Source organism: Scomber japonicus, chromosome 1, assembly GCF_027409825.1.
Source record: "Scomber japonicus isolate fScoJap1 chromosome 1, fScoJap1.pri, whole genome shotgun sequence".
Classification (NCBI taxonomy): domain Eukaryota; kingdom Metazoa; phylum Chordata; class Actinopteri; order Scombriformes; family Scombridae; genus Scomber; species Scomber japonicus.
Window position 1 is genome coordinate 39,825,954 of NC_070578.1, and position 14,150 is coordinate 39,840,103.

At 40.8% G+C, this 14,150-nt stretch overlaps 1 protein-coding gene across 1 annotated transcript; it reads right to left on the reverse strand.

Moving 5' to 3' along the window:
* Positions 1-430: 430 nt before the first annotated feature.
* On the reverse strand, positions 431-7,519 carry LOC128369109 (NLR family CARD domain-containing protein 3-like). Its single transcript, XM_053330114.1, has 9 exons — positions 7,498-7,519; positions 6,318-6,370; positions 5,881-5,937; positions 5,501-5,729; positions 2,933-4,733; positions 2,657-2,830; positions 2,055-2,228; positions 1,909-1,955; positions 431-1,048 (listed from the first exon to the last, which is right to left on the reverse strand). The coding sequence occupies exons 1-9, from the start codon at positions 7,517-7,519 to the stop codon at positions 468-470; spliced, it is 3,138 nt and encodes a 1,045-aa protein (XP_053186089.1). The 3' UTR covers positions 431-467.
* Positions 7,520-14,150: the final 6,631 nt, after the last annotated feature.

Here is a 14,150-nt window from a genome sequence, read left to right on the forward strand (position 1 = left end):
AGTCAACTAAGACTAAGTTCAAAATTTGTCATTTTATCAACTAAGTTTAACAAAGTTACAGTAACTTCAAATTTATGGTATTCTTCTACTGCAGATTAATGTTCTCACTAAAAAAAGACAACATGACATAATTTACCCGTGTATTTTTGTATATTAAGAAAACACAAAGTACCACAAAGCTTACAATTTTATCCAGGCACAGATCAGTGCTGAATATAAGAAAGACTTAAAACTAAAACATTAACAGATCAAGATATATCAAATACATGACTTGCACACTCCTCCTTACATACGCGTGCCTCCTCTCTGGTGAGTGATGTTTGATTTCAGCAGCTGATCTTCAGTCAGCAGAGTTTTTGTACACAGAGAGACTCTTCCTCCTACAGAGGACACAGAGAGACTCTCCCTCCTACAGAGGAACCAGAGAGACTCTCCCTCCTACAGAGGACACAGAGAGACGCTCCCTCCTACAGAGGACACAGAGACATTGAACCAGACCAGACTGCAAACCCAGCATACAGGGGCTGAGTGAATGTGGTGTTGAAGGTGTGGAGGTGGATCAGTGTGTCAGAGGAGACTCTGTAGAAGGACAGAGTGCCAGCAGGACAGTCCACATACACTGCTACTCTATCAGGGATAGAGGCGGAGGAGGAGGAGGAGGAGGAGGAGGAGGAGGAGGAGGAGGAGGAGGAGGAGGAGGGGGGAATCGATGTTGGTGTATTATTGTGCCAGACACAGTAAACACCATCCTCAGAGCAGTACAGACTCCAGGACTGATCATTCCTTCCAAACTCACAGTCATCTTTGCCTCCTTTCCTGCTGATTCCTCTGTAACTCAATGATACAGAAAGACTTCCTGTTCTCTCGACCTCCCAGTAACAGCTACCAGTCAGAACATTTCCACACAGCAGCTGAGGCTTAACATCAAATCTGTCTGGATGATCAGGATATGACTGAACCTCCTCCACATGTGTCACCTTCATGTTGTTGTCAGACAGTTTGAGTTTTCTGTTTGCTGTGTTTGGATCCAGCTCCAGTTCACAGGTATCTGATGGAGAGAACAAGACACACTTAAACCATTCAAAATTAAACCTCCACAAAAGTTGAGCAACTGCATCCAATGAGGAAGGCACATGATTGAAAGCTTTGAAAAAACAAGTCAACCTTGTGATGAGAATGTTGTCAAATTTTAATTTAAACTTCATTTATGCTGTGTCTGATGACCACAGGTGGTGCTAACTAAATGTCTCTCATTGGTACCAATTTTCTCAGATAAGTCAGTGCAGCATGTCTCTCCCAGAAATGGTGATGTGGTGAGCATCATTATATCGTCACACAGGAATAATGCCTTGCACACATACACATTGACCAGAGCAAGAACGCTTCATGTCTGGTTAGTGTCAACACTGTCTTTTGCTGTTTGTGTCGCCCTATTCGGGACCAGCATATACAGCTTGCTACTTGGGCTATGTTAGCATGGGCAGCAATGTTACACCCTCCTTAGAGAGTAACGTCCCAGAGCCACTCATGGACGGGGGGCAGGAGACACCAAGTCTGCTCTGCTCCCGTCGGTTTCAGTGGGAAATCCATTTATGAATGACTTGGCGGCAGAGGGCCACAGCTTCTTGGCTGCTGCCCCCGACCTGATCACTAGCCATTCTTAAAAATACCACCTAGACATCTCCTCCCCTTCCGCTCTCGTATTCAGCTTCCTGTTGGCTCCTCCTCTTCATAAAGTGTATTTATTAATTATGTTGGATCACAGTGATCAGCTACTATAGTTTGTCAATATTTCAATGGATTGATTGAATTCTAACATCTTTCCAGCCGCACTGAAGCTAAATCCTACATACAACTCATCATTATACAGTCTAATGGAGCATGTGTAGAATTAAACTGAAAACTTACACTTTCTCAGACCAGGTTTCAGTCTCTGTGGTCCATCATGATCCAACCTGGAGGAAGAGCAAAGTAAATCAACTTTCACATATATCCATCATTAAACATGCACTGAGTCCCTCAGTTAGTCTGAGTGTTTGTCCATCTGTCCATACCTGAGAGTGTCCAGTCTCCATTGTGGATCCTCCAGTCCAGCAGACAGAAGCTTCTCTCCTGAGTCTCCTGGATGATTGTAGCTCAGGTCCAGCTCTCTCAGATGGGAGGGGTTGCGGCTCAGAGCTGAGGCCAGAGAAGCACAGCCTTCCTCTGTGATCAGACATCCTGACAGACTGAACACACAGATGATGAGTTTAAGATTTAATAGTAAACCCCAAAACAGCTCCTAAAAGATGTGCCATTGGTGTGTGGGTGTGTGTGTGCGTGATTACAAAACTCCCCCTGATGAACAGGTTGGCATCTTGCATGGCAGCCTCTCCCATCAGTTTATGAATGTGTGTGAATGAGTGACTGTTGGCATAGCGGATTTACCATTACACTAATTTTTTTATTTCTATATGTGCACCAAGTCTTCATTAAACATACAGACGCATACTGTATATGCAGTCTCACAGTTTAGCATGAACAGAGTATGACTTATTTTATACTTGATATTACACTTCAAACTCAAACTCATTAAAACTCTCCGTTTCTATAAAAAAACAACAGATAGCAGGTAGGGAGTGTTGGCAAAATATTGCTTTACAATAATAGAGCTGACCTGAGAGTTTCCAGTCTGCAGTGTGAACTCTCCAGTCCAACAGACAGCTGCTTCACTCCTGAATCCTGCAGGTCGTTGTTACTCAGGTCCAGATCTCTCAGACTGGAGGATTGGGAGCTCAGAACTGGTGACAGAGTTTTACAGCTTCTCTCTGAGAGGTTGCAGTCACTCAACCTGAAGAAGAATCAGAAGAACGAAAGAAAACAATTCAAACATGAGGTTTTTTCTTTGTCAAAAGATAAAACTACATTACTGAATAGTTCTGTGTGAACCTACAAAGCTTTGTTGGAGGCTTTGACCACTGGCAGCAGCCCCAGAAGAGCCTCCTCTGAAGCAGAGTATTTCTTCAGATCAAACACGTCTAAATAATTTTCTGATGACAGTAAAATGTAGCCCAGAGCTGACCACTGAGCAGGAGACAGTTTATGTGTGGAGAGACTTCCTGATCTCAGGTACTGTTGGATCTGCTCCACTAGAGAACGATCATTCAGTTCATTCAGACAGTGGAACAGATTGATGCTTCTCTCTGCAGACACATTCTCACTGATCTTCTTCTTGATGTACTCAATTGTTTCCTGACTGGTCTTTGAGCTACTTCCTGTCTGTGTCAGCAGACCTTGTAAGAGACTTTGATTGGTCTCCAGTGAAAGACCCAGGAGGAAGCGGAGGAACAAGTCCAGGTGTCCATTTGGACTCTTCAAGGCCTTGTCCACAGCACTCTGGTAGAGTGTTGGTTCAGGTTTGCCTTTAAATACTTTAGGCCACCAGGATGATGTCTGTTCTTCTTGCAGCAGATTGACTCCAGAGTTGATGAATGTCAGATGGACATGAAGAGCAGCCAGAAACTCCTGAACACTCAGATGGATGAAGCAGAACACCTTGTCCTGGTACAGCCCTCTCTCCTCTTTAAAGACCTGTGTGAACACTCCTGAGTACACTGAGGCTGCTCTGATATCGATGCCACACTCTGTCAGGTCTGATTCATAGAAGATCAGGTTGCCTTTCTGCAGCTGCTCAAAAGCCAGTTTTCCCAGAGACTCAATCATCTTCCTGCTCTCTGGACTCCAGTGTGGATCTGTCTCAGCTCCTCCATCATACTTGACATTCTTCAGTTTAGACTGAACCACCAGGAAGTGGATGTACATCTCAGTCAGGGTCTTGGGCAGCTCTCCTCTCTCTTTGCTTTTCGACACATCTTCCAGAACTGTAGCAGTGATCCAGCAGAAGACTGGGATGTGGCACATGGTGTGGAGGCTTCGTGATGTCTTGATGTGGGAGATGATGGTGCTGGCCTGCTCCTCATCTCTGAATCTCTTCCTGAAGTACTCCTCCTTCTGTGGGTCAGTGAACCCTCGGACCTCTGTCACCATGCCGACACACTCAGAAGGGATCTGATTGGCCGCTGCAGGTCGTGTGGTTATCCAGAGGCGAGCAGAGGGAAGCAGTTTCCCCCTGATGAGGTTTGTCAGCAGCACATCCACTGAGGTGGACTCTGTAACATCAGTCAGGATCTCAGTGTTGTGGAAGTCCAGAGGAAGTCGACACTCATCCAGACCGTCAAAGATGAACACAACCTGAAACTCTTCAAACCTGCAGATTCCTGCTTCTTTGGTTTCAGTAAAGAAGTGATGAACAAGTTCCACCAAGCTGTACTTTTTCTCTTTCAGCCCATTCAGCTCTCTGAAAGTGAATGGAAATGTGAAGTGTATGTCCTGGTTGGCTTTGTCTTCAGCCCAGTCCAGAGTGAACTTCTGTGTTAAGACTGTTTTCCCAATGCCAGCCACTCCCTTTGTCATCACTGTTCTGATTGATTCATCTCTTCCAGGTAAGGCTTTAAAAATGTCCTCGCATCTGATTGTTGTTTCTGGTCTGTCTGGTTTCCAGGATGCTGTTTCAATCTGTATGACTTCATGTTCAGCATTGACCTCTGCAGTCCCTCCCTCTGTGATGTAGAGGGGTGTGTAGATCTGATTCAGAAGGGTTGGGTTTCCTGCTTTAGCGATCCCCTCAAACAGACACTGGAACTTCTTCTGCAGGTTAGATTTGAGTTTATGTCGACACTTTGTAGCGCAAGTTCCTGAATGAACAAACAACAAATTAAATAAGTGAGTGGATTCTATCAGGGCCTGATTTACTAAAGTTCTGCGTGTGTAAAAACATGTGTCAAATTTACATCTCCTGCTTACAAATATGTAAGGTACAGATTCAAATGTACAAGATAGCATGCATTGTCCAATTAGTATTTGTACCATAATGAAAATGTAATATGGGGTGTTTTACCCCAGTGAGCAAAATTCAGGGAGGAAAAAAATATGAATATGTTATTAAGCACACACATTGTAATTTACCAAACCTGAAGGTAATGTTGGTGATGGTAATTGCGTCTATAAATAATATGTTTTTAAAGGCAGGTATTAACCTGCTGTTACTGTGGAGAGGAGGAGACGGAGGCACAATGACAGAATACACAGAACTTTTTTTCCACCCATGTTAATATTTTTCGAGTGGAATATTTTTGGTTTTACTAACAGCATTGACTTTGTCACAAACATTTTCCCATATAGCAGTCTTCCTGGTAATATTTTTTTGCTGCCACTAGAACCTATAATTCCATGGGATCAAATTCCATTTTGCGCTTGCAGCCTTTCTGCTCATCCAAACTCTCCATTACGATACACAAAAGTTTTTCCTCCTTCATCAGTTTTATTCAGCTCATCAGTGGACGACCAACAGCCTCTGATGCAGATGTGTGCAGCATATTTACAGCACAGTTTGAAACATAAACCTCTCCCTTGTTGCCTCCATTTCTTCTCCATCATGTTAAATCTGTTAAAATCCTCTTACTGCTCTGCAGACGCTCAGCCAGCTCCTCCTGCTTCATTCTCCTCAGGAAGTGCAGTGTGATCTTCAGAAATGCCTCTCTGCTGCTCCTCCTCTGCTCTTCCTCCTCACCGTCCAACACCTCTTCATCCTCACTCTGACTCTCTAAGCATTCTGGGTAATCTGAACTCAAACCCCTCTGGACTTTCTTCAGCTCATTCTTCACAAAAGTGACGATGTTCTCCTCCAGCAGCTGGAACAGTGAGATAAACATAACATTTTATTTAAAATGGAAAAACACAATACATAATTGATCGGTCAGTTTGAAGTCCCGCTGGTTTGGACACAGAAAGGGTCTGATATAGTAGTATAATAGTAAAAGGTATGTTTGTACATGTACACACCATAAATATGGAGTCCAGCTGTGTTTGATGCTGCTGTGCAGACTGATCACTGGGAACCTCTGAGCTCTGTTGCTGAACTCTGTGGAGAAAACATCATGGTTATATGATCATATGGTTCCCTGAGAGATCCTGCAGAACCAGGACTCCAATAACACCAACGTTGAGATGCTAAGAAGCAGTGAACAATGGTAGTCAATGTTGAGGCATAAAGCTAACACCCTGAGCAATGAGAGACTCAATTTAGTTCTGGAGGAGGAGTTGTCAGGTGTAGGTGACCTACTACAAATATGTTGAGTATGGGTAAACAGGGAGCAGGGACCCAGTGAGACATTGAGTGGAGTGGAAGCGCTTATGGTGTGAGATTTTTCCAGCAGATCTCCAGCACATTCATTTCATGATCCAGGATATTAATAATGTGTTTTTTGGGTCTGTCCGACCTTCCTGCTGGGACTGGAGTGAGGAGTCATTGTGTCCTCTTTGCCCCGGAAACCTTGGAGCACATCCTGAGTAGTTTCATTTATTATAAAGCATGTGAAGTGTGAGGACTAGATAATTTGGTATATATGTTTGTGTAAAGCAATATTAAAATGAGGTACAATCAAAGCCACAGTATATCAGCCTGACACAAGTTTCACAAGGTTGCAGGTAGAGGAGAAAGAACATATTAGGTCAGTGCGGCTCAGAGGTCACAACAATATATCATTTAGTTTGACAGACTGTGAAGCTCTGGACCAGGAAGTGGTTCTTCTTTTCAGTAGGTCAGATTCAATTGTCAACTATTCAATTGTCACCTTCCATCAGCAGGTTGTCCAACTTTTAACTCAAGAAGACGACCCATAGACCCCTCACTCTTCATGGACACACAGCTGGGTTCAGGAGAGTCTGCTCTCTGCTGCTGCATCCTGATACAAACAAACAATTAACAAATCAAAGAGTTTAAAATGATTAATTTTGAGCAGACTGTCAGCAGAAATGAAATCAGTAAGAAGACAGTGGATAAGTAATATTCTCCTGTTCATCAAAATCTGATGAAAGATCAGGGTTGACAACTGGTTTCATTTTAGAACAGGTTATTCTTTGAAACCTGATGAGGCTATAACATAGAAAACAAGCTGAGATGTTCTGGCAGGTGATTTATATTGACTTGATCACTGGAGTGAATGCCCTATATAGAGTACTGTGTACTTGCAATTTTCTGTTCTTGTTTGGTCCCTGATGAAAACAGTAGGTTAGTTTAAACATTGGGCCTTTATTCATTATAATATTGAAGTAAAATAATACAAAGTATAAATATGTGTGCAGTCCTCCTCTTTCTACTTGACCAGTGTTTCAAGGCTAGCAGCAGCAGCACAAAGAGGATGGGGTTCATGTGTTTGTTTTTCTTTTAATATCTGACAAGACCTGTCTATGTCGCATATCAATGCAACAGCATATTGATTTGTTGAGACACGAGCTAGCACGCGTGGCTAATGTCACATCAGCAGTGAAAGATGGACTGTGGTAAATGCTCAAAAGTGTGAAAATTTAGAAAATGACAAGGAATTAATCCAATATTTTTTTTCATAAATGAAAAACATTCTTGTGTCTAACAAATCATGAAAAGTTTTAAATTCTTACCTTCCATCAGCAGGTTGTCCATCTTTAAACCCAACAAGACGACCCAAAGACCCGTCACTCTTCATGGACACACAGCTGGGTTCTGGAGGGTCTGCTCTCTGCTGCTGCATCCTGATACAAACAAACAATTAACAAATCAGATGTGACAGTGAGTGTGAATAATGATGGTGGAGTTATGTGAGTGGAGAACAGTGATGGACAGTTAGAGATCCTCATCTCACCTCTGAGCTTTGGTCTGGCTGTCATGTTCCTCACACAGAGAGCTGTTAGAGGGAAGGACTCCCTCCTCTCTGTCCTTACACTGATCCATAGCAGAGGAACAGCTGCTGGGAGAGCTGCACTCACTCACTACAACAAGGTTTCATCACAGGACACATTAGTTCTCATTCATCTCTCTAACATGTCACAAATGCTGTAGAAAACTCTTCCCATCAGACACACTGAGCAGGTCCATCGGAGGACTCTGCAGCCTCTGGGACAGTTCACAACATGGACTTTAAAAGAGCATTTGTTCAAACCAAGTCTGTCTCAGTGTTGGAAGACAGTTGTTGTTCTAGCCAACTTGACATTGCGTGTGTGGTAAGGTGTGGATACTTGTAATATTTGTTTTGCTACTTCACATACACCTGAGGACATAGGCAGATAATTACATCAGTCACATAGAGTCAAATTGAAACAGCTGCAGTGGACTGGAACTGCAGAAACCACAGTTTTTCAGCACTGTGTAGGTATCTTAGGTCATGTCATGTTGCTTAATGTTTTCTTTTGTTTCATATTTATGAGCTTGTTGTCATATCATTCATTCAGTGCACCCAGCTTTTGTGGGATTACATCTGTACATAAAGTAAAGAGTCAAATATATTTATAATGTATTTCATGGCAGAATTATTATTATTTCTAGACCACCACACATTGGAGATGCAATCAAATTCCCTCAGATGACCTTTTTTGTTTTTCAATTGTCACTACAGTGTTCAAGCTTAAAATGCACCACACTCTGATCCAGTCAAACCAGTTCTGACAGCATTTTTAGTTTCATGTTTTTTTAAGATCAGATTACATTCAGAGTATTGTTGGTTCAACCCAAGAATCACTAACAGTAATACAAGGAAATGATTCTCAAAGGCTCTCCTTTAACTCATGAAGACACAATCAAAAATCTAAATTTTCTGTCAAACCTGAAGGATTAAATAAATATAGTGAAACAGAGAATCATCATCAACAGTGATTTAACACAATGTGATTAAACTGATGGTTCATCAGACATTTACAGATTTCTCTGGTAGGATTCTCACCTGCTGAAATCACTACAACAAGGTTTCATCACAGGACACATTAATTCTCATTCATTTCTCTAATATGTCACAAATACTGTAGAAAACAGTGAAGCGGCAGCTCTTCCCATCAGACACACTGAGCAGCAGAGTCATGCACAGACATTTTGAGGAACAGGAAAAAAGGGCACTACCCACTCTGATTTTGCTTCTTGAGCTGAACACTGCCATGGTCCTAACATGATCCTTCATTTCACTACTCATCAACAACAGAAGCCTGTGTAAAGACGTCAAACTTGGAGGAAACATCTTCGAAAAAGTGAAACCCACAATATCCAAACTTTAAACATAAGCATTTGAAATCAGACGATTATGAAAATGGTAGACACACCACCTTGAGCGGATAATTAGGGTTAGGGCAACAGTGTCACACTACAGCATGTATCTTCCTGATAGACACAGTTGATTGTTTGTTTGCCTTGGGCCACATTAAGTGGCTCTGCTCTGGGCCCCTCCCATCTCTCACTGTGTCACCCAGAGGCATGTCAATCAAAAAGTAATAAAAGTTTGGGTTATGTTTTCAAATTAATTTGGTCTAATTTCAGCAATTGCTACTTGCATTTATTTGAACAACAGCTAAATTATTTTTTCCCCAGCTCAGCCAAAGTGGGGCATATATGCTGTTGCCTAGGCAACAATAGCCCGTACCTGTGCACGTCCTTGCTAGGCAGGTCCATCTGAGGACTCTGCAGCCTCTGGGACAGTTTACAACATGGACTGTAAAAGAGCTTTCAGTCAAAACAAGTCTCTCTCAGTGTTGGAAGATGATTGTGTTTTGGATTAAAATGCATCACCGCTGAACTATTTAAAGCTGTGAAACCAGTTATGACACTCCTTGAATTTTTATTTGCTTTTTTTTTTTTTTTTTAGCTCAGATAACAATCAGTGTTGTTGGTTCAGGCTGAGATTCACTAACAGTAAAACAAGGAAGTCATTCTAAAACTGCTCTCCTTTAACTTATAAAATACCAATAAAGGATCAAAATCTTCTGTAAAACCTGAAGAATAAATATAGTGAAACAGACAATCATCATCCAGGAACATTTATACTGTCCAGTCAAAGAGTGATTTAACACTAGGGCTGGGCGATTGTAGCAAAAATCAAAATCACGATTAATTGAACTTTTAACCTCGATTACGATTAATTAACGATTATCTCCACCCTTGATGAACAATTATGTATTTTCACAGTTTCTTTTGTTTTGTATTTTACACTGCTGCCCTCACACATGAGGATCTTTAGGGAGTGAAAATAAAGATGTTTTAAGGTGTGACGCTGTGGTTAATGTCTAGTTTACTTGGTTTGGGTTAAAATCATCACTGGAGACAAGTTTTCAAATTCCTTAAAGATATGCAACCTTTACTGTCATGGCAACAGTGAGCACTACCAATTGACATGAACAAGATTACGTCGATTAGAGTTTCTAAATGTCGGTTTCGATTATTTTTCGATTAATTGCCCAGCCCTATTCAACACAATGTGATCAAACTGATGGTTCATCAAACATTTACAGATTTCTCTGGTAGGATTCTCACCTGCTGAAGTCTCTGCAGGTCAATTTACAGAAACTTTCCATCACCATGTGTAGAGGAAACATCAGGAGAGAAGAAGCTGCTCATTCTCCCTCGTCAGTCCTGCTGTCTGTGTTCATTTGATCTGAGGACGCTGTCACATCCTCATAACTTCAGTGTCCACGCCTATAAGTCACAAAAGCGACGTCAAAACCAGTCTAACCTGTGGCAGAAACTCAGTCAGTAACAGATATCACACAGTCAGTGGCGACTGCTGGTGTTTTAAACAGGGGAAGCTCACTTTACGTCTTCATCATAAAACTTGTCATATTGAAGCGAGGCAGTTACAAATAAAAGGAGTGTTTAATTGAGGCTGTTGTATGCTTCATCTATGCCATAGAACCACATCAACACACACACAAAAGATTTTCAAAACTAGTCACTAGCCTGCCCAGGTAGGCCTGCACAGGACAAAGGGCCTTAAAGCAACACCTCACACCTCACCCACCCAGGTAACAGAGCCCTATAGTAAAAGGTGAAATAATCACCCTATGAAAAGGTGATTATTTCCAATATACTGAATGCAAATTGAATTTGCTTTGGGGGGGATTATAACAGTCTTGAACAAGATTGATTTCCAGGGTTTTTTTTAGTTTTTTGTCCATGTGACTGTCAGAACCAAACTGGCACAAGTACCACATTGGACAAAAGTGTCCAACGTGTTTGATGCCATAAAAAAGCATATTTGAGATTTTTTTTTTTCATTTTGTTTTTGCATGCATCTTCTAATCCACTTCTCCTCTGTTGATCCAAATCATTGATTTAATTAATGCAAATTGAATTTGGTTTGGAGGGATTATAACAGTCTTGGATATGTCATTGATGAGTAACAAGATTGATTTCTAGGTTATTGGTTTTTTTTTTTTTTTTTTTTGTGAACCTGACCGTCTGTGAGTGCTTTGGGACGGGGGCAGGGCTCGCAGCAGCACCCGCTGCTCGTTGAGGACAGAGTGATACGTGCTTTCATGTCAGAGTCTCCAAAACATCAGAAACCTCTCCAATAACACCAGAAACACTCGCTAGATATGTCGATAGTCACCTTTGAGAAAACAAGTCGCCAAGAAGAGTTGGAAAGTCGCCAGATTTAGCGAGAAAGTCGAGCTACACTGGCAGAACTACACTCAGAAGAGTCAGCCTATCCAAAGCTGTCTGTCAAGGGCTTTGAGCCCTATAAAGCATTTCATCCAATCATCATACAGAAGCAGAGCGCCCGAACCCGCCCACTGCTCCATTTACCGCCAGAGACGCCCACCGTCCAGGGGCGGGACGAGTTTGTCGCATTATCCAATGAGCGTGTTATCCTGGCTTGTCCCGCCCTAGCCAAAACAGCTGTTGGGAGAAGCTTCATTGAACAATGTTGACGCTCTGCGTCTGCGGTGAACTGCCAGTGTGTGATGGGAAATCACGTTGGAAAATAACAGCGTCAGCAATAAACAGCTGGTTACAGGATGACATAGTTGTAAAATTGAACGCATTCAAGTGCAGATTTGATGTAATGTAAATTGTAATTTTAGTGTGAATTTAATATGAGAGTTATGACAATTTATTTGATGACATTTTAGGGGAAGGTGAGCTTCCCTTGTTGTCTCAGAGCAATCGCCCCTGCACACAGTACATATACAGTAGTTCTACTATCTGTCCACTAAATGATGACAACTGAATGACAGAATCATCAGCTGCTGTACTGTAAGTCTCTCTGAGCAACAATATCACTCAGCAGTTTGGAGCAATCTGGCTGTGATGCATTTTATTCATAACTTACATCTCTGGTGTTTTTTTCCAGCTTGAAATGTTCTATTGAATTTGACCATTACAATTAAATCTGGTGTTTGGCCTTTGGAGAGCTGAAAAGAAACCATATTTTAGACAAATGAATCTTTGCTGCAAGTTCAATAAGAAAGGATCCTTAACATCAAACTCTGGCTTCAAATATGGGTGAACATTACTATTTTCTTCTGTTTTATTTATCTGTCACTTCTACTGTCCAAACTGTCAAAATGCTTTCATTCACAATTATGTCATCACCAGAGGTCAACCTATATGGGTATTTCTATCGTGATCTTTAGAAATTTGGGTCAGCTGATAGCCAAGAGATGATGCTGGGTTTTTTTGGCTGATATTTTGTCATTTTTTCCCTCCATCTGATAAAATATGACACTTTAACAATAACAAATTATACACAAACTTTCTCAACTTTAAAAAAAAACATTTAATTAATACATTAGTATTCATCAAGTTTCAGAGAACATAAATAAACTATAGAAAATGTATATAACAACACTTGAACTTTTGTTGAACACAGAAAATCTAGTTTGCATTCTCACTTTTTCTGCTCTGACTCTGCACTCCACTTATTTTAGATAAAGTCTTCAAGTAATTAACCAAGTAAATAAAAACTTAAGTTTTAGTGCACTTGAGTTAGCAGTGCCACTTCCTTGTTTCTAAGGGAAGGAAAAATTGTTAACAATACAAAAAGAGCAATGTGAAGATTATCTTTTAATCACAGTTCCAGTCCCTGAGTCACCTCCTCACCCCACCCGTCAGAGAAATTTTGCACTTGGCCTTACCTGGCGTTGGCTCAGTGATGCCATAAAGGATAAGATTTTTGTTCATCCATCACACTGCAATTACATAAAAAATAAAAAATAGTACTACATTTTTTAGTATAACATATCCATTAATTATTCCATGCACATTTCAATCTAATACACTTTGTAGTAGTTATAGTACAGAGCTCAAAACATTTAAATCACCTTCCCAAAACTGCCCTGAAGCATGTTTGATTTTTTTGGTACATGTTTATTCTACTTTATCAAAATAACAATCATTCAAGGATGTTCTTCAAATTCAGTATAATCCTCATTAACAATTATGCATTTTTTATGACCAAAATCTTCCACTATCTTCCATATCTTAAGTTACTGTGACAATTTAAATCATATTTCAGTCACATCATGCACATCTCATTTAACATTCAACTGGTTTTCACTCCTAACAGTAGGCTATAGGTTACTGTAATTATGATTACTGTAATTCTGATTTAAAATAAGTTGTTTTAACTACCAGCATTTTAAACCTAATAATACTTTGATATCAGGCGAATCCTATAACATAACTGCACTGTCAAATGCATACAAATAATAGAACAAAACAGTAAAAGTGCATACTGTGGCTGCACTGACAAATGTATGAACATGATTAAACTAAATTAAATTGCGTATTTGCAAAGTCAAATGTATTGAAATGATTAACCCAAAACCATTAAAATAACAATAACTACATCTCCACACATGTATATTCATCTTCTCCCTGACAAAAAAAATCGGTCTTATGTGAACCAGCATCATCTTGTGGTCGCCATTATTACTGCAATACAAACAACCACAAACTCACACAAGTAGTATTTATAGCTCATTGAATCAAAACTAAATACTTTCTCTTCACGCTGTTGCATCTGAAGTGTTTTTGAGCGAGGCCGTGAAAACACTAGCTTAGATGCTACATCGCTAAATACACTCTGACACACGATGTCCAAACTCGGTCTTTGAGCACTTTTAAAACCCACAAATCAAGCCGAATGCTTCTCTACTAACATCCAGGCAGTATGAGATGTAAAACAATGTAAGGAACAGACATGAGTTTATCAGTGTGTCACTACCTTGAGTGCCATTTTATTCTGCCTCTAATGTGAGTAACAGGGGCTTTGACTGAACCTGGTACAACAGTGACACCTACTGTCACAAAAAAG

Bases quoted from the DNA above. Each gene is read 5' to 3' on its own strand.
- LOC128369109 (XM_053330114.1), bottom strand. From the start codon at position 7,519: ATGGACAACCTGCTGATGGAAG. The intron at 4,734-5,500 runs GTAAGAGGATTT...TTGTTCATTCAG, and splicing joins GGCTGAGCGTCTGCAGAGCA to GAACTTGCGCTACAAAGTGT. The intron at 1,049-1,908 runs GTAAGTTTTCAG...TCTCTCCATCAG, and splicing joins GAAACCTGGTCTGAGAAAGT to ATACCTGTGAACTGGAGCTG.